At 38.9% G+C, this 21,404-nt stretch overlaps 1 protein-coding gene across 2 annotated transcripts in view; it reads right to left on the bottom strand.

Annotated features, from left to right (window-relative positions):
* Nucleotides 1-691: 691 nt before the first annotated feature.
* The window catches only part of FAM204A (family with sequence similarity 204 member A), a 32,495-nt gene continuing 11,782 nt past the window's right edge, over nt 692-21,404 (bottom strand). Inside the window, exons 6-8 of one of the 2 annotated variants that reach the window (XM_027528426.1) lie at nt 16,681-16,770; nt 4,725-4,831; nt 692-4,418 (exon numbers count right to left, since the gene is read on the bottom strand). In XM_027528426.1, coding sequence (XP_027384227.1) covers nt 4,367-4,418; nt 4,725-4,831; nt 16,681-16,770 — 249 coding nt within the window. In that variant the 3' untranslated portion in view covers nt 692-4,366. The remainder of the gene's footprint in view (nt 4,419-4,724; nt 4,832-16,680; nt 16,771-21,404) is intronic. The other variant, XM_027528427.1, reaches the window with a different exon arrangement.

Here is a 21,404-nt window from a genome sequence, read left to right as displayed (position 1 = left end):
AAACACCCAGCATACTGCATGGCATTTAATGGATAGTCCCAACAAAGGCCTGTGGCTGTGTTCCAGGGATCAAGGTCACAAAGGCTAGAGTGGCTGGAAGATCTCGGATAGTACTGCTGTGTCTGAAGAAATTCTAGCAAACTGAACACACATCCCTAGAACGCTCACCGATCAGAGGAGATGAAGAAACTATATACTTCACTGAGACCCAAGGGCACAGATGGTTTGACTCCTGAGTTTCTCCACAGCATCTTGATCTGCTACACACTTCCATGTTCTTAACTGGAGTTGGGAATCCTTTCCCCAGTCAGTCTTTGTGCTGATTACAGCTACAACACTGAATGAGTGTGTGAATGCACGCATGTGTCTTTTACAGTGAGTAATATGGAGGGAGGATAAAATAATAAAGACTAAAGAATGCAGCTCCACTCATTTTACCAAAATCTACAGAGCACCCCACCCTCAAAAATGGAAAAACAGGTCTCACTGTCTCAGAATGTTATCAAGGTCAAGAATAAATACGTAGATCAATAAAATAATCTTTTGACAGTTCACTGAAATTTACTCTATAGAGATTCCATTTCTTAGCAGTTTAAAAACCTGAAAATCTAGAAAGATGCTCTGATTATTTCATAATAAAAATTAATTCCTTGAACTGCACTGTCCTGGTTTTGACTTAGCCTTTTCAAAGTTTTTTTTTTTTTTTTGATCTATTACCATGATAGAAGGCACTGATGCCACAAATACTAATCTACACTTGGTCTTGGAAAAAGATTTTCGTGCACATATTTTGTCCAAATATTACTATTTGTTTCATGGAAGTCAAGGCAAAGACTTTAGTAGAGTGTAAATTTTAAGCCAATGAATAAACAGTTGGCTTCAAAAAACATTAAATTGACATGCAGAGCATTTGCTGCTCTGCCAGATACTAAAAATAAAGCAACTTCTGCCAACATGGAAAAACTTGAATTATTTCAGTTGGTCCTGAAGTTAACCAGGTTTCACTAATTTTCCAAAATGGGGCCTGATGTTAAGGTTATTACCTTGTTTCCTCAAAGCTGATCTCTGAAGTAAGATGCCAACTGTCAGCAATTTTTTTAAGGATCAACCCGATAGTTTTTTATAGTTTAGCAGGACATACCTTTCTAAAAATGTGACATATTTACCCAACAAATGAAAATTTGAGCATCTGAAAATTAATATTCATCTTAAGTTCAGGGGCTCCCCTGGTGGCTCAGTGGTAAAGAATCCGTCTGCCAATGCAACAGACGCAGGTCCGATCCTGGGCTAGGAAGATCCCACGTGCCTCGGAGCACCTAAGCCCGTGAGTCACAACTACCGAGCCTGTGCTCCAGAGCCCCTGCTCTGCAACAAGAGAAGCCACCGCAACGAGAAGCCCGAGTACAGCAGCCGGGGCAGCTCCTGCTTGCCAAATAAATAAATAAAATTATATAAAAAAGAACGAAGTTCAAACTTGTCTTATCAGAGTGAAGAATAAGCTAAGTTATTACAATATTTACAAGATAACATTTTAGACAAAAGGCATCAGGGAACTCGGTACGTTTTAAAGATGAAGTTTTAAGCTGTTAACTAAAGTTCAAGTAACATTTTATTCCTGTCCTTGGCCTGCTCCTTCCTTAGCTGTCTCTCTAAAAAAAATTAGCACATTTAAAATACGGAGTTTGAGATTTATGATCAGTTGCAGAAACCTGTTTAACTACTGATTTACAGTTTGGGCCAAGGTATTTAGGTCTGTCATCAGAACTAATTATAGCAAACCTGAGATTATATATTCAAACTCTCCTTTTGGTGAAAGAAATGAGAATGTTCTGCGGAAAATCAGAAACATCCTGAGGGCTTCCAAAGAGGAATGCACTATCAACTTTACTTCTCAGAACCAGGGCTGCAAAGCCCAAAATTATTGTTCTTTAGTAAGGTGTTTTAGCCTGAAGTACTCAAACAGTAAATCATAGTTACATTAATGGCATACCCATGGCCTGAAACATATTAATCTCAGTTAACAATAACTGACATTTACATTACTAATCTAATTCAGGCATTCTGATGGTAGTAAATGCACATGTTAAAGCTTCAGGAACTGAAATTATTACTGATCCAAAGAGAATCCTTATTTCACTGTCACCAAACGGAGAGGACAAATGACTATACTTCTGGGGCAATCTGGGTTTTCTAAGAATAATGTCCCCATTTTAATGCTTTAATGAGGAAAATTCAAATTAAAGCAGATTAAAAATAAAGTGGTCCCAAATGATATGCCAGCAGGGCTAACCCAAGAAAACCAGTGCCTTCCTCTTCTTCAAATCCTCTTCCCCTCCCACTCCTCTTCTGCTGGATGAGCTTGGACTCTTTTACAAGCCAGGACTCAAAGAGATCTTGGACCCTTTCACAAGCCAGGACTCGAAGGGAAAGGGACTTCTGCAACATGGCTCCTCTTATCCAGTGAATCCCCTGAGACCTGATTCCACCATAATCCCATCCACTCAGGGACAATGTCCTCATCCGTGGGACTCCTGAGTGGAAGGAATGAGCAACTGCTGGCCCCAGGGCAGGTGGAAGAAGGGTTTAGACAGCTGGACTTTGGGTCAGGGGCTCCCAAACCAGACCCTAAAGGTGACCACTCTGGCCAGGCCTCACCATGAGAAGAGAGGGGAACTATGCCCAGAGGGGGTCAGGAAACGTGCTAAGGAAGTAGGTCAGTGGGAAAAGGCGAGCAGACAATGCAGGGGGACGACTGTCTTGGAGCCCCGTACGTGAGAATGTTACACTACCTGCTTGCTTTTCAAAGAGAATGGTTTTTCATGTTTCAGACAAAACCAATGAATATTTCCCCCATGATGAGTCTTTTTTTGAGAGGAAAATCTCCTATATTCTAAGTTTGCATTCACCTACCAAGAGCCTAAAGTAAGATGTTACAGGTAAAGGCTGTATGATTATATCTATAAAACTCAACAGGGAATATTGTCTTAAAATATAAGATTTTCCAATGTTTGGTCTGAATATCTTTTCACAATGAAGTCCATAAGTAGGGACACAATTTCCTAAAATCTCACTTTCTCTGCTATACTAGTTTTCACCATCTAAACGGAAGCAAGATATGATTTTTGTTCTTTCAAATAGCAATAAGTTGCTCACTTTTTCCAGAACAGGAAAAAAACATTAAATATGTCACCATAAATTACTAAAATTTGGTTACTATTTGTAAGTCTAAAATTAACAAAATAAGACCATCACCATGATTCATCTTCTATGTTCCTGAATTTATACTAAACAGAGAGAAAGTTTGTATCGGATGGTTAGAAAACTTCTGATGAAGTAGCAGGAAGGGACAAGATGGAAACCACAATAAGCAGTTCTTTACCTCGACTGAGCACCAAGAGGGAGCTGCCAAAATAACCCAGGCCTGCCAAAAAAAAAAAATCACAGCATCCAGCTGTGGGCTTGTCCACCAACTTGAGACAATTTCTCAAAGCCCTTTCTAGTTGGGACTCTGAAACACACCTGCAGTGAAAGTCACTTAGCAGGGCGCCAGTCTTCTTTATCCGTATGCAAGCATTCAGTGGTTCCCGGAGCAATGGGGGAGAGGAGTGAAGGTTCAAGGTCTCAATGTCTGGAGTTATCACTGTCTAGAACCATTATATCAATTTCTCCAAGAACCATCTCATAATTTAAAGAGTGACACGGCTGAGAGAGATATTTAGGAAGACATTTCCAGGCAGAGAACCTGAATTTAAATCATTCTCCAAATACTGTTAGATTCTGTCCTTTTTTAAAATGGTGTTATTTAACCTGAAGGTACACAAAGATTAATCAATTACCTGTATTATGTTACTATGAAATATCAACTCTACTGCCTACAATAAAGAACCGATAATTACTTTTGTAACATTAAGATAAAGGCATTTGTAAACACAGGATCTTTCTTGCACTTATGACTAATCCATTATAAACAAATGCCCATCTTAAAAACAGCTCCAGAGTGAGTGCAGTTACACTGCGTGCAGATAAGGAAGTACAAGGAGCTCACTGGCTATGCTCCAGCAAATGGAGGAAAAGTAAAACTGATTCTATACTGGAGGTCCACATAAATAAATAAATAAATCCTATCCTTTTCTTTCCCCCTGTATATATGCTTAGATTACTTGCACAAATAACGGGATGGTCCACTTCACTCACTTCAGTGGGATGGACTCTTTAGAAAAAGACTGAAAAACGATTTGATAATCAACTCCCAAATTTTATGCTTATTTTTTCTACTTCCATCAATTTTCTGACAAAATCTTTTTTAGTAAATTGAGCAACTGAAGACTCGAGTGAAGCCTCAAAGGTCTTGAAGAACTCTGGCAAGTCACATATATCCCATGTTGCTTTTGGTTTCCCACCTCTTCTTTGCTTCAAATCTAAAATGAAAAACATGAAAATCTCAATTCATTTCTAAATACTTTACTGAAGTAACATGTTTACTAAGTGCCAAAGTAAAATAAACTTAAAAAAGTTTTCGCACACTCCATCAATTACAAAATAAATATCAAATAGGATGAAGACATGCCTCTATATTTATAATCTGATAAACATGCAGCAAAGATCCAAAGAATAAAATGAATAACATTATGCACAAACTGGATTCACAAAATGTATCACAGGATTTCTGTAATTGCTATGAAGTTGGTAGAATCACTAATTTTAAAAATATTCTTAAAACTCACCCCCAGGCAAGTTTCTTCTTTTTTCGTGCAACCTGTGAATTTTCAGCCTCCTTTTTGGCTTTCACGAAGTTGTGGCAGGCAATAGCTTTGGCAATTTTTACACCAAGCTAAGAATTACAAACGAGAAAAAGTGAAAATAAATATTCTAGCTGATACAAGAATTACAATGATACAGATACTCGAGAATTTGTGGGTAAGAAAGCCAGGTCAACCTTACTTTACACGTGCTAAGAATGGAAATTCTTAATGCTTGGGCCTCTAAAACCGCCAAAGTACCACCACAAATGCAAAAATGCAGTCCCTTTTCTCCTCTGCTCCCTCAGCCAGCCCTTTACCCTAGCTATGCAAGTCTCCCGGATGGAGCTCCTTCCCACACCAAGGCCCCTCGAGGGCCCACCAGGCCTGTGGATGAAGATCTTGAAGAGCTTTCAGCATTTCAGTAGGACAGACAGGAATTTACCCTGATAAGGCGGCGCAGGCTGACAGAGACATCCAGTGTCTTTGCTTTGGGCTAGAATTATAGCAACTCGGTATGGGCGCATCCTTTATCTCACACTGATCAGAAGCTCGGATTGGCAGTCATAGATGTGATTAATAAAACACGGGAAAGCTAATTACTACTTGATAAACACACTTTGTGTGATGGGCAATCGCTTTGCACTCACTGACAGAAAAAAGAATATAAGGGGTGCCAGGAGGCAAAAAGGCGGGGCCCCAGGACCACAGCGTTCCCTGCCAGCACCCTCCTTCCACTCATCTGCCCCAGTCCTAAAGGTCCCAGCAGAACAAAGCGTCCTCACGGCCCCGCCCCCCAAAACTCCTCTAACTCAACCCAACACCATCTTCGTTTTTGTATTTCTCCAGCCCTTCAGCTTCTACGCCACAGCCTACAGTTCCAACAGTGGACTCTCCATGGCCCTCTGGCCGCAGAGCTGTTCCTCAGTGAGTGTCTCCAGGACAGGCATGGGGCTCTTCTGTTTTTAGTGGGCTCCAATTTTAAAAATGCCCGCCTACATGGAAGGCTCAAAAGTATCTGTTAAAACAACAAAGGCTACAAAAACGTCTTCCTGGTGTTTCTTTCCTTTTCTCTCTCTGACCGCAGCCTACTGCGTTTCAGCAGCCGGCAGACTTGTGTACGAGAGGAAAGGGCCCAGAAGCCACTCTCCGGCCACAGTATCACAGCCCGTTTGGGGACCTGCTTGCCGACAGTGAGGCACGGCCGGCAGTTAGGGGCTCACGTGTAAGGAGAGAAGCTGACCTAGTGAAGTTTGGCTTGCCTGCCACTCCTTTCAGCTCACCTTGGAGGACAGCTTCTTTTTAGGATAAAAGAAATAAGCAGTCATCAAGCACTGTCCAGGGTTTACAAACGAGAACAAAAACAGATCTGATTTTTCAGTCCAGGAAAGAATACACATAAAGAAGGTAAGCAGATGGAAACAATGTGACAGTCAAGCCAGTATGCTGAGGTGGTCGAAACCCAAAGGAAAGCCACTGAAGGAAGGAGGACTTGTGGCTGGGAGCCCACCTGGGACAAGAGACCAAGTCAGAGTCTTCCTGATACCTCAGCCAACACTAGCACCACCACCGTCGTCACCATCTTTTCTCACAAGGAGGACATTCGTGCAACCAATATCATGAGGGCACCAATGCATTATTTTGCCAGGCACTGCTGCGGGTGCTGCAGACACGGCTTTGAACAAGAGGGCTGGGGTGGAGGGAGCTAGGGAGAAGGGGCTGTCAGTTACATCTGATGGCTTCAATCCCTGCCCTGTTCTCTTGGCTCTCTTTTCACTTTCAGTTCTTCACCACGGAACAGTTTATTTAAGTCAACTAAGAAAAGGCTAAGAATCAAAGGGCTGTAGCTTCCTCATCGAAGGAGAAAACAAAGCTCAGAAGAATGCTGTGGCATCATTCATCATGAAGATGGATTTCCTATCGACTAAAAGCCATCCGTTTGTCATAAATGTAAAAAAAATCAAGTTAGTGCCTGTTGGGTTAGGCTAGTCAAAACTGCAGTATCCGACAAATCTCCAAATCTCACTGGTTGAACTTTTATTTCTGTTTCACTTCACGTCAGCTGTGGACTGGCCAGGCTCTCCATCTGGTGCTGCCAGCATCTCAACACACGGCTTTCAAGTCTCAGTGGCAGAGAAGAGCTGGCTGGAGGGGCTCATACTGGCTCTTCGGTGCTTTAGTCCAGAAGCGCACACAGCATCTCTGCTCACAGCCCTCTGGTCAGAGTACAATTCCACCTGGCGAAGGGGTGCTGGGGGACGCGAGGGGAGTAGGAAGCGCACCTAAGGAGCTGCCTACTATCAGGACACACAGCTCGCCTTCAGTTTAAGAGGTACGCCGGGTCTCCCCACATTCGCGCAGGATAGCCTCCTTCTCTGTCTCCCACCTCCAAAAGGTAAAACACGGAATTCCGTATTTGTCTAATTATATTCCTATTTATTAGACAGCAAATACAAATCTCATATACAATAGCTTTGCTGAGATCACCCCACCTCAGCTAGTTTATCTTCTATTTAAAGTGAGCCTATACTTTTGAGTATGAAACAAAAATGACCTGAAGTATACAGCTGCTATGTACCATTAACAGTGAGACAAAATTATTTCTTGAAACTGTTGTAAATTATGGTGCAGCTTATATTTTTAACTTACTGAAATTTCCCAACATGGGTTTTCTGGATTCGGAGTAGACAAACCAAAGACCATCTCAGTATGTCTGGACCCTGACTGTGGTCATTTGATTCACGTGGAACTCCTTTCAGCATAGTCACAAACTCTTAGAAGGGAGAATTTCTAGCAACATGAAGGCCAAACCCAGCACAATCAGCATCGCAGATAAGACTGAGAGCACACGCACCACGTAAGACACGGAATAAACTTCTTACAAATACTTCATGACAGCGTAAGAAACATGTATTTACATGGGAGGGCTCCATCGATTTGCAGACTGAACAGCGTAAGCGATAGGTACGTAAGCAATACTTTCCAACAGACTTGTTTGTAGGAAAGTCTGTTTTCTAACTGTATTTTGCCTGGGGTTAGGTTCAATGAAATGTTCTTTAACTAATAAACATTAAACAAGCCTGGTCTATGTATTTAACTGAAAGGATCTTTTAGCTTGTAAGGATGATGAAAAGTCCTATCAAGGCTGGGGCCTTTGCATGCTTAAGATGAATGTGTTTTACTTACTCCCAAGGAGAAAAGAAAAAGAACGGAAATATTTGGAAATCTGAAAGGATCATAAGATCTTCTATAGAAAAGACAGTTGAGAAGAAACATGTTTTCCCAGGCAAGAAGACTAAGCCAAGCTCCAGAAGAAAAAGAATACCACGCTATGTTTCAATATTACAAACAAACAGAATAGGTCCCCAAGAATCCCCCTTTCGCTTCTCTAAAAAGAAAAAAAGCATCTTCGGGCCCAATGTAAACATCACAAAAGCCTGGTCAATGGTTTTTATATTAAAAAACGGCTTCGGGTCATCAGATAACTAGAGCAACACCATGTGGGAAGAAATTTTTTTCAAGAATAAAAATATATACAGAATTTCTTCTGTGTGTCGTCAAAGTATCAGCATTTTCCATATAGAACATCCAATATTTTGCTGCATTTTAATTAAGGTGTCTAAACATTATCACAAAGAACTGCAAATTGGTCAGAGCAAGCGGTAAGGAAAATTAAGCTCTAAAGGCTTTTTATCACCATATTTCAGGAACCAAGGGTGTAAAATGTTCTAATTTGGGATATATTAAAAGCCATAAAAGGTCTTTCAGAAAGATTAATGGTACTTTGCTTGGATTTCAGATAAGGGCTTTAGCTGGTTGGGAAAGCAGGGCCCCGGCTGGACCCTTGAGGCGTTCATCTCTACAGCCACTTGGAAGATTTGTAAAAGCGTCTGCATAACCTCAAGCAAATGCACGGCGACACTTTTTTAATTCCTTTCAATTTTACAGGTTGAGCATGTGTAAATCATATTGGGTTGTAAAACAGATATAATGGCACATCGTGTAACATAGTCAAGATTTTTAAAAGACAAACTTGCAAAATAAAGTTAGTTTTTCTCGCTAAACCTTGCCCTGCTAAAGTTTGCTGATAATCATTTAAAGAATGTGATTCAAACAGCTTCATCTAGCATCACTGTAAACTTCTTATTCATTTCATAAAATATTTTACTCATCTTCAAATTACTAGCTTGTAACAGATTTATGAAGTTTCCCTCCCTTTTGCACACTTTCAAGGCACTTATTTAAAAATACCAATTATCATACTTTAACTTTGGAATAATAGGTCTCTATGAAAAATATTTATGCCATTCTCTTTTGTTCTTTAATTAAATGAAAACAGATGTTTTCTGAAGTAAAGCGGAACCATTACTGGAGTACTTAAAGTGTTAAGGTCTTTAATTTTTATATCAGTTTGGTCGACAATTCCTGATTGTCTTTACTCAAGCTCAACATTAATGTCAAGCAAGTTACCTTGGAGACGAAAGAGATCAAAGAGACAAAAACCCCTCCAATGTCTGATTAATCAAGCCTGCAAACAGCTTATTTCTTTTCGCCTGCATGCAAGTATGAAAATGAGATTCTGGGAGCCGAACATTGTGCAGATTTGTTCATTCTTATCAGAACAAAGCCAGCGGCAGCTTATTTCATGGATCATTGGCACTGTCATCAGTGCTACACAGAACGCTGACAGCTCCTCATTTTGAGGCTTGAACAAAATTAGCAAAAAGTCGGCACAAATTAGCCTCTCATCTTTTTGGTAATATGACATTATTCATTTACTTTTTATCCAATTTTTAATTTTTTCCTTGTCAGCTATCCCTTTCTAGTGTCTCTTGCATGGCATCATAAAATGCCTTCTTAAAAACAAGCGGAGAAATAGCCAAAGTTGAAATAACATGCAAAGTTCAAACAGCAAAGAAGAAAAAGCACTTCCAAGGACCAATGATGCTTTATTTTTTTCTTTTTAATAACTTTCAAAACTTTGCAAAATTACTGATGAACAGCTCAGAATACCATGAAGTTAAGTTTTATGAAATCGGTAATATATTTCAATAAACAATATGACGTGGCTAATGTGTTTTATTCAAACCACAGGTTAACATGGCAGGTGCTGCAGTGAATTCAGGATGTCTTCAGTGGGACTGGTACATTTCCACGGACATACCTGAGATGCCGAAGCTCTGAGGACAGCAAATAAACTACGGCATATCCAGTCATTTAAATACTGACTTTAAATCAAGTCTTCTTCCCTCTGTTAGAAAGAACAGCCTAATTTCACTGTCACCTTAAAACGTGCATGCACAGGTTTCCATGTTTGTGTACTACATATATCTATGTTGTGTGCACAACTGCACAAACACCTGTTATTTAACACCTATTTAACTACAAATCAGTTAAAGCCAAATGGTTTTTACTTCAAGGCATAACCCAACAAACCCTGTTTTTAAAATAGAAGATATATTTGTATAGACATATTACATATATTGTATATTTACATGTATAAATATGTATGATTCACCTTTCCTCAACTCTGATTTCATAGTGAAATAGTTTATGTAACACCTGGTTTAATGATGACTATTAAGGCTTCAAATTATATGTAGATTACAGTAGTCCAAAGGGGGGAGAAAAGACGTTATACTGTTGAAATTACTCCTGGATAGAGACATTTATAATCAAGCAACTTATTCCATTCATAAGGGAAAAAAATTAACCATAAGCTGTTAGATGCTTTACACAGTCCCCATCAGAAAGACAGTTTTTCTTTTTTTTAAAGAACTGTAGTACTGTTTTCAGCAATTTCTTTATCTCTGTTCTTCTAAGTAAGAAAGCTTATTAACAAGCTTTGAACTTAAAATCACATTTACAATAATGTGCCATCAACAGTTTTATAAGCTAATTAGAAAAAGATTAATTAATGACTGGCTGCTAATAAAATGGCAATCATGAAGAAAGAAACCAAGGGTGCTAAGCTTCAACTACCACCAATTAAGAGCTAATTACAAACAAATTATATATGTGTTTTGCTGTGGGCTTTAATTTACTAAAATGGTTTTAATTAAAAGAGAAAACATGCTGATTAATTGAACTGCAGAAAAAATCTACAGTATAAACTGTGCTTTGTCTGTCTCTTTAATTAGACTTGTAACATCTGAAATCTTTTTTTAAGGTTTGTTAAAAGCACCATAAACATAATTAAAAGAGAGCATAAGGAACACCACTCTAGGTGATCACCCAATCATTCCCCAAAGGTTGAAAGAAAACGTCCTCAGTGCAATGAGATCTAAAAAGCACACCTAAAAGCCTGAGAGGAAACCCCATCACTCAGTACCATTTTTATTTTTCTCATATTAAAATGCTCCAACTTCAAGGATGTACACCATTTTTTATAGCAAAGAACGTATCTTTCGGCTTCACGTAAAGGAATTCAACTAGGCCTTCCCTCACCTGGACAGGCAGAGCTTATTTTCCATACATTGTGCTACCTGTTCATCTATATGAAATAACTGAATTACTTTTAAGAACTAAGGAGAACAAGGCTTCAAAGAATTAAAATCACCATTGAAAAGCCCCCCGGACTATGCACAGACTACAAAATGACACAAAGAGGAACGTTTAAATTAAAAAACCACTGAGAAATGACCAAAGTTAATGAAAGTGAGTCATTTCTACATGATCCTTAACGGAGGCACACACCCCTCCCTCCATGGCAGGCAGCCTCCCCAGGTGGCTGATCACCGCCGACCAGCAAGAGCCTGTTCAGTGAGGACTTCTTTGCCCCAGTGTCCCAGATTCCCTCCCAGAGCTAATCAGTGAAATATACTGCAAAGAAAATGGTCCTACACTCTCCTGTCTAATGGAAAGACCAAAAGAAAGTAAAAGTAAGGGGTGGGAGGTAGGGGAGTAAAATTTCAAAGAGGGACATAAAATAAATTTTGCCAGACAGTTGGCAGGCATTAGATGACTCTGAAACAATGTATTCTTCATACACACCCCTGGAATTCACAACACAGGAAATCTCCTTTCTGTAAAATCAAGATGTTAAATGGAGATATTCAATTTTAAATTCTTACTGTGTACCAACAGGTACCACTTAATGTATTTGTGCTTTGTTTACCCTATCTTCAGTGGCTAGAAATCGTAATAATTAAGAAAACAGAAAGCACCTGCTGGCCTTCTTAGAGTCACAGGTTCTAGTGATCAATTCTGGTAACAGCTAATTGGAATATATGTTCAGCTTCATATCTGAACAATAGCCTTACCTCTGGAATCATGGTTGTTAAGAGAGTTCTAAAAGTAGTCACAAAAACAGGAAGAAAATAATTTTGCCCTCTGGATTAGAGAATCAAGAGTTTAGAACCACAAGACCTTCTTCACTATAATATCCATCAACTCAGCTCTTTTTTTTTTTTTTTTTTAATGTGATGCAAGCAAACAACTTTCCTAAAATATCAGAGCTCTGGAAACAGCACTGATGAGAAGCAACTTCAAACTTAACCAGGTTTGGCAGCATCTCTATCTCAAAAATTGAAACAAATGTGTCAGTTCTGAACTCTGGATATGCAAATGCTCCAGGTACTTTGATAGCTACATCTGTCAAAACTGTTCTATTAGGGGAGGTTATGTTGGGGGGAGGCGGGTGAACTGAAGCTCTTATTCCATCAAGACAATGCAGTGTGTACATCGACATGAAATTAATAATCAAAATCAAAGGGTGAATTACAGCCAGAATCCTCTCAAGGAAACTACAGCCCAACAATGAATTGTAATGGAAAAATTCTGAGTGCCAGAACAGGTGCTGTAGCATAGGAAATATTTCTGAGAAATAGTTCTTCCTACACATTAACATAAAATACAAAAACTAATGCCTCAAATGTGTATATATACCCCTCTCCAACAAGAACGCCTTAAGATTTTTCTAGGAAATGGCTCTAAAAATAGAACTTCACCAACAAATTACTAATCTGCCCCAAATTTAGAGAGTATTTAATGTATTTAGCTAGGAAAGAATACAACTCAATCAATTCAAACATTGGTTTTTTAAAAAGACCATTCCTACCTTGCCCTATTTAAATATTAACAAACTATTACTATTTCAACACTATTAACTTCACCTATGTTTTGGAATCCAAAAATCTAAGTAGCCTATTTAAGAAATTTAATAAAGCTAAAATTAGATCTTCAGTTTAATTCATACTGCCAGTGAAATATTTATCATTACCTATAAGAAGAACACTATCAAAGTGAGACACTGTTTTTTATCATTTGTACTTGTGACACCTTGGTTAGATTCTAAATAAATACTGTGTTTAATAGTACAAAAGGCTGAAGTTATAAGTTGGTGCAAAAAGCTTTAAGATATGAAACATTTTATATCATTACTCCAACTGAAGGTTATTGACCTTAGCAAAGACAGCAGATTATAACCAAAATATTTCAGATATGAATATTAATACCTTGCAAATTATTTTTTTTAATTACTATAAGTTACATAAAATAGTTGTAACATTACAACATAAAGTATGTACTGATGTTTTCAAGGAATTAAGTTTAGCTGGTGCTGTCAAAGATCATCCTATTTGAATCACTTACAGAAAAGGTAACCTTCAGGGGCATGAGCTATATACAAAGCTCAAACAAAATTCACTGGCAGCCTCTCCTCCCCACTCATTTTTGCCCTAACATGGCACAGCTATAATTGAAAGCAATATATTTTCTAGTTAATGTAGGTGTGACTCATTCAATGGTAGAAATTCACTGTCTGCTGCCAAACCAAGTTGGTTTTTATGTACAGCAGCCTAACATGAAGATGCCTAGAGACAAAGTCTGTTTTCAAAATGTGAGATTCAACTGAAATGCCGCTTACTTTATTAAATCTAGGCTTAGCACTTCATTTTAAATACTTGTGTCTACAAATTGGTATGATCTGGACTGTAACAAAGTGTGTCAGAAAAGATAAGAACCAAAGGATGGCATTTTTGAGGATCACTATCAATAAATGGAATGTTCTTCCAGTTCAGGCCTGAGGTTAAGAAGCTATAAATGTGCTCAAACGTGTGTGTGAATGTGCATGTGTATGTATACATACATATATAGTCATTTTTTAAGAGCTTTTTTTTTTCAAATTAGAACATTTTCATCGGTATGACACAAACCCAAGTGTATTTTTCCACTTTTATCTCTCCTCCAAGATTGTTAACAACAAAGAAGGATTTAATCGATAGGATGGACTTTCCCAAAGCAACCACATTACTACATGGCAAAGCCAAATTTGACAGCACAATCTCGGTTTCCAACATGTGAACTTAAGCCATCCCCCACGCCAGATTACACCCATCTTTAATGTCATCATTAACCTAAGGGTATGTGATTCTGGAAAAACACGTGCTTGCTGTGTCATGCTAGTGCACTGACGGCTTTATTTTGACATACCAGTTTATTTTGTTTTGTTCTGTTCTGAGGAACCGTTTTCAAGGCCCATTCTCAGACATGGCTTCTACTTTTGGCTTCACTCTTCCCAATACTGATACTGCCCTGTTGGTTTCACAGGCTTACAAATGTTAAACATCAAAAATTAGTTTCACTTATTACAGTTGGAAAAGGCTTTAAGAACTCTTGAGATCTGTGCCTCTGAGCAAAGGCTTTATCAGCACATCCCACTCACTGCTTCTTGAAAAAAGAAAACGGTACTGATTCAAAACCAGTATACCTGATTTCCAAAAGGACACCCACCATGCATATACACCTTTAATTCATAAAGGGTTTCTGCCCCAAACTTACGATTACTTACTTCTCAAAATCTCGTCTTTCATATCCACAGTGATTGGCACAATGGAGATAAACACGAAAAACTTAAACCTCAAACTAAACTATTTATTCAAGAATTACGTCTCGATTACTTTAGTTATTCTTCCATAGGTGTTTAATTAACATGTAATCAGTATCTCTCCAGTGTCTGTGGCCAGTAAACACTTTCCAGATGTCTTTCCACTTATACAAGGAAAAGAGGAGGGCCCCGATAACTCTTTTTCCTTTTAACCAGAAGTCGTTAACCCCACACTAGATAAATTTTCTTTCACTAGAACAAAGCGTTATGCTGGTATGGAAGTAAAAAGAACTCCTGAGAAAATACTTACTATCTTTACAAATGCTGAAAATGGGGTATATTTTTAAAGCAATCTCATTTGTCATAAAGCGTGACAGGAAAGAATAACCTAAATGGGTATTATTATTTATATAAATGTTATTGTTACTATTATATTATATATTATCATATAATATTATTATAATTATTTATTACTATTATTAAAATGGAAAATACCTAGTCAGTAGTATGCAATTCCCATTTCAAAAATAGCAGTATGACAAATAAAAACACAGAAACAGAAATTCAATACCCTCAAAGGAAACACACAGGTCTGAGGCCTCAGAGGCTCTACCTCTGCTCTCTCTGACACGCAGCCTCCTGCTCACAGGTGACCACTGATGAGACAGACAAGGAGGGACTGAACAAGCAACCCTGGTGGACACGAGGGCCCATGACCCCAGCCCTCCCAGCATACCTTAGGGAAAATATACCCATCACAGAGGGAAACTATATGCCAACTGTCCAGGTTACTGGGAGACTTAACATAGATACATAAGAGATTCTAGAATCCAGTATCTCACTGAAGACAAATTTTAGATATGAGTTGCCAGGTAAAGATGAGAAGTACACTCAAATGTTTTCAAGATCTTAATTATAATAGTAATTGTCTCAAGCTGGAAAACAATCAGCAATGACTGCTAAAATTAGTAGGTAAAGAATAGTGAGAAAAAGAATATTCACAGAGTCTCAAATCATCTCTCACCTCTCTGCGAGATACTTATTAATTTACACAGGGAAGAATGATGTTAGAATAAACCTGGAGACACCACCTTAAGCAAATAATCAAAGGAACATCATCAATAAAGTAGACAAATAGATGCCACATGCATTCTGATATCCTGCACTGAGGATACTTCTGTGATTTTCCCACCAATACATGCACGACATGAATCTAATCATGAGGAAGCGCCAAAGCAAACTTGACAGACATCCTACAAAACCATCAGCTACTCTTCAAAACTACTGCGGTCCTGAGGAACACAGACAGACGGAGGAAACATTCCAGATTAAAGAAGACTAAAAAGACAACAACAAAACTCAGCGTCCAAGACCGGAAAAAAGAAAAATTTTCTTTTATTATAAAGGCGATCACTGACATATTTGGCAAATCTAAATAAGGCACACATAAATCAGAAAAGAATGATCAAGCAAATGTTGACTGTTAACATTTCAGGTATCTGAGTGAAGGGCAAACAGAAACTGTTTTACAAATTTTGCAACTTTCTCCCAGAGGGTGCAAGTGAGAATCTTCTGGATGCCTTGGTACTTGGGAAAAGAATATTCAATATACCTATTAGCTTTATACTACAGACTTTAGGTTAAAAAAAAGGCTGAGACTTCTTTAGAGCTGAGGGAACTATTTAGAATATGCAGTAAGAAAGCATTCTGGGGAGAAAGGGTTAGGAACACGCAGAGAGATGTGACCCCAGAACACGCAGCCGCCCTCAGGGAGAGTTAAACTGAGTTAAAGATGAAAATGGAAAAAGAAAGCTAGCCTTTTCAGCACAACTGGCAGACAGAGCTCTGAACTAGATCAAATCTAGAGGCTGAAGATCAACCGTGGGTTATTTCCAGCATTAAGATTTATATAAGAATAATTTATTATCATTAAAGACAAAAATAAAACCCAGTATTTCAAAATAAGTGGGAGAGTAAGAGGGAAGAAAATGGACAGAAAAGAAAATCTTAGATCAAATATTTGAACACTGCACTTACTCGTGATCATGCAAAGAACGTACACTCATTTCAGAAGATCTGAAAGCGCAGCAGAGCATCATGGTGGGGCCGACTTACCTCACGAGTAGCTAGCTGGTTGCTGAGTTCCTCGGCCTTCTCAATGTTCCACTCTTCCACAGCTTGGTCTATCCTCTTTTCAAGTCCCGACTAGAAAGAAAAGAAATCTCAAACTCAGAGGCAGGAAAGAAAGGCAAACCCTTGCTAGCAAAGACTATGTCACAGGACCACACCAAACACATTATGTACTTAGACTACTGCGTTCTCACAACGACCACCACTCCTATTTACTGATAAGAAAGTGAATCAGCAATATTAAATGACTTAGCCAGGGTCAGATTAATTGAATTAAGAAGGAGGAGATGCAAATCCACATTTCTGTGATTCTAACGACTATACTTTCCCTTGATAACAATGTTAATAATAGTAAGTTAGAAATTATGGCATACTTATTATATAGCACATCCTTTCTCACTATAAGAAAGCTCATTTAATCCATGTAACAATTTGATGAAATAAAACTGTTATCCTGTTTTGAACACAAAGAAACAGAAGCTTGGACTCATCAATTTATCCAAGTCAAAGTCTGTTAAGTGTTAAGCCATCACATGAATCTATTAACAGATTTGCCCAGAGCCCATATTCTAAACCACCCTTTTCCTCTGCCTTTCTCTACTGCCCATACTTTCATTCACCAGCCCCGCCTAGTCTCTATGGGTACTAAGTTGGATATTAAACACAGGAGGAAAGTTATATTTTACTTTCCTATGGAAATGCTATTTATTAGCTGAAGCTACTTCATGAAGTTATAATTAAAATGTTCATGGGATTACCAACAGACTAGGTAGGATATATCCTATCCTATGAAAAGATACTTGTTAGACTTAAATAACTGAGTTTTAGTTTGTAGAAATAATTACCAAAGAAAATACAAATTTTTTAAAGAGATAGTCTAATATATGTTTCTTAGAAGAAAAGTTTATCCCAATGGCTTATCTAGTGTATCTTCCTCATTTTTGGTTAATAGACTTCTCCCTACTTAACCTAATAAAAGAAGTCCAAGCAATGTCTCTTCCATCAGAGTACTGCTTGATTTTAAGAGAAACTTCACTCCCATGGAGCCTTTGTTGAAACAAGACTTTAAGAATGCCCACGCACAATGTGCCTAAAAAGATTACAGAAGCAAAGACCCAGGAGGCTATCACTGATGACATCTGTGTTAAGTGAAGACTGTTCCTTCTCACAATCCTTCACCCCACCCAGGCCTGGGGGACGATGTGGTTTTTCCCTCGCTCTGGACTGGAGCTTCAGAGTGTCATTCAGTAGCCTCTCAGAGGCTCTGAGCCCAGGCCATGCTGCTCGACTGTCCTTTTTCCACCCTGGTCTTGTGATCATCCACCAGTCTCCAGAAATTTCTCTTTTTTGTATTGCTGCAGAATTCCTCTCTTGATGATCCAAACAACATCCTTGGACTCACTCTTCCAACATCCTTCATCTTCAGGGGCCACTAAATAACAGCCCCCACCCCCACCCCAAACCTACACTCAAAGCCAGGGACTCTACAAGTGTGGTCTATGTTCCAGGTCAAGTCTGCAAATGATGCCAGTCTGTGAACTGAGCTTGTGCCAGAATGCAAATCAACTACATGACTATGTATAGGTTTGCCTAGGTGATTTTTTATTAGAAGAGGATGGGTAAGGGATGATGAGGACAATCAGACTTCTTCAAAGAAAGAAGGCGTATACAGACTGCTTCAAAGAAAGAAGGCGTATACTGGGTTACACTCAGGCACAGTTCATTATCTCCCGAAACCTTTGAATACTCTTGCTCTAGGCCACATAAGAGCTTCACAATCTAGAATTCTCTCCAAACACAAGATTCTGCCTTTCCACTTACCTCAAGTCCTCAGAGAAAGTGAACCTGTCGGGGCTTCATTTGGACCCCATACTCTAGCACCATCATATTTATTCTCACAGTCCTTCAGCCCCTTCCTGAGTCTCCCCTCCTCCCTTCGGGCCTGCAACTCATGAATAACTTTTCAAACTAGACTCTAAGCCTGAAGTTCTCAAAGTTCGAGTCTGAACCAGCAGCATCGGCACTATTTGAGAACTTGTTAAAAATTCAAATTTGAATCAGAAAACTCTGGGGGTGAGGCCTAGAAATCCATCAACTTAACTCCCTTTGGTTACCATGGAGACACAGCTTACAGTGAAAGTCCCCAAAATGGAAAACAAGAACATTCCCCTTTTCTGGAAACATATGAACTGCTGAGCTGATTGGTGTAATTTTCACTGAAAAATAAATGAGCTAAAATTACAAATCTCTCTACTATCGACGAACTCCCATTCCCCGAGCCATTCCAACCAGCCTCTAATATAGTGGGAAGAGCACTGGGCCAGAAGTCAGAGAAGGTGATCACAGCACCAGGCAAAGGAGGTACTTAACCCATAAGCTTCAGTTTCCTTAGAGAAAATCAGAGAATCGGCATGGACGACCAAAATTCTCCCCTAGAAATAAAATTCTAGAATTCCCCTTACATGTTCAACTTTGTTTTTAGCTCTTTTAGAAGTTTTTTTTTTAATATCAATAAAAGTTTCACTAGATATGACTTTGCTTTCTTCTCCCCCTTTTCTCCTTTCTTTTTTCTTTTTAAGCAATTTATTTAAGTAAAATATAATAGCTCCTTTTGGCTTTGAAAAATTTCTGCTTCCATACACACACCCAGACTCTGCTTCTATAAGAAGATAGTAACATTCCAAATATTTTTAAAATGCTTAAATAATAATAATAATAACCCTGAGGTTAAACATTTCTATCACCTTAAGACCAAAAGCTAACAACAGTTTACAAAGAACACAGTTGCTGAGGTCAAACCTGGATTCAAATTCCAGCTCCTCTACCTACTGGCCAAGAAACCCTGAGTTTTGTTTCCAAACCTCTACAGGCTGCAGTTCTCTCACCTGTAAAATGAGAATACTACCACATTCTTTGCAGAGTTACAGTAAAGGCAAAGAATACCTAGCAAAGTTTTAGAACATAGTAGTCACTCAATAAATAAGGTATTCACATTATATCTATCAGGATACCATTAAAACAAAGAGAAGGTCTATGTAACTACAGACTTCGTTACAATTAGTCAAGGGCTCAGACACAGTGTAAGACCCAAAATTTCAACTTTGAGTCAGTCAGTCATCTCACGAACTAAGATTTGAGTAGTAATGCTTTCTACAGGTCGTAAGTTGGACCCCAGAGTAATCTTTACCGGAAATATCTAGGGCATCTTTCACACCACAGGAGTGGCAGGAGGCACAGAAGCACTGCTGATCCTCTGCAAGGCCTCAGTCCGTCCGTCAGTCAGTTCAGTCACTCAGTCATGTCCGACTCTTTGTGACCCCATGGACTGCAGCACGCCAGGCCTCCCTGTCCATCACCAACTCACGGAGTTTACTCAAACTCGTGTCCACTGAGTCGGTGATGCCATCCAACCATCTCATCCTCTGTCGTCCCCTTCTCCTCCCGCCTTCAATCTTTCCCAGCATCAGGGTCTTTTCAAATCAATCAGCTCTTTGCATCAGGTGGCCAAAGTATAGGAATTTCAAATTCAGTTGAAACATCAGTCCTTCCAATGAATATTAGAACTGATGGGGACAGGACTGATGATAAGGCCTCAGTATGCTCCTAAGATACCTCTGGCAGGACTCAGAATTTAGCTTAAGATATATCTCAGTACAAACTTACTGATGGCAATTTGGTCACAGGTGGAAAATTATCTAAGGCCAGTATCTGACAGGTTCCCATGAGGCAATAAGTGACCGCTAACTAACAGTTTTGTTGCAGATGTCAAGGCAGTAGTACTGTAAGTATCTAAGAAACTTATGAGTACTAGGCTTAACATTAAGGATTAATCATATGTATGTGTGTAGTAAAATCTCTTTTAATATACCAATTAAAACTGTTTAGGTCAAACTGTAACATAATGCATTTCTACAGACATTTTGCTACTGAATATTCAATCAGATAATACATTCAACTTTTAAACAATACAAATGAACTGTTCACTCAAGTCTGCTGTTCTATGATCAGATCTAAATATCTAGGGAAAAAATTAGGTAATCTCTCCATAAACGAGGAAGGAAAAAAAGAATTAAGTGTTGTTACTTTTACATATAAATCACACCCACTTAAACGACTTGAATCAAGTCAGAAAGACCCCCAGGAGAAGGAAATGGCAACCCGTACACCAGTCTTCTTGCCTGGAAAATCCCATGGACAAAGAAGCCTGGTGGGTTACAGTCCATGGGGTCGCAAAAAAAAAAAAAAGATGGACACAACTTAGCAAATAAACAACAAAGTAAAACTAAGTTGGACTATTACTTCAGAAGAATCTAGATTTGGGACCATTTTCCTTTTCAACCTGCTCTGTTTTCTTAGACAAATCATGCTGGGCTTCAGTTGCTTCATCTGTATTAAGAGAATAATAGCTGGTGGGTATTAACTCACCAACAGGGATCACATAAAGACCAAGAGAGAAAACTCGGTACCTGATACCAAGGGAACATCGGGTACCTCTACATTCCCATCACCAGCCACCCGACTCCCTCCCACTCCAGGCAGCCAGCCTGTCATCTGTGTACCTGATCTCCATGTGAGAGCCTCGTAAGAAAAAGTATTCTTCTAAAAAAACAAGTTTGAAAATAGCCACACAGTACAATAGCAGCTTCCTCTCATAAACAAAAATTATCAAAGACCTTGTGCAGTTACTCTATAAATTATTAAATGTACCT

Source organism: Bos indicus x Bos taurus, chromosome 26 (assembly GCF_003369695.1).
Source record: "Bos indicus x Bos taurus breed Angus x Brahman F1 hybrid chromosome 26, Bos_hybrid_MaternalHap_v2.0, whole genome shotgun sequence".
NCBI lineage: Eukaryota > Metazoa > Chordata > Mammalia > Artiodactyla > Bovidae > Bos > Bos indicus x Bos taurus.
Note: the sequence above shows the minus strand (reverse complement) of the source record. Positions and strands in the feature narration are given on the sequence as shown.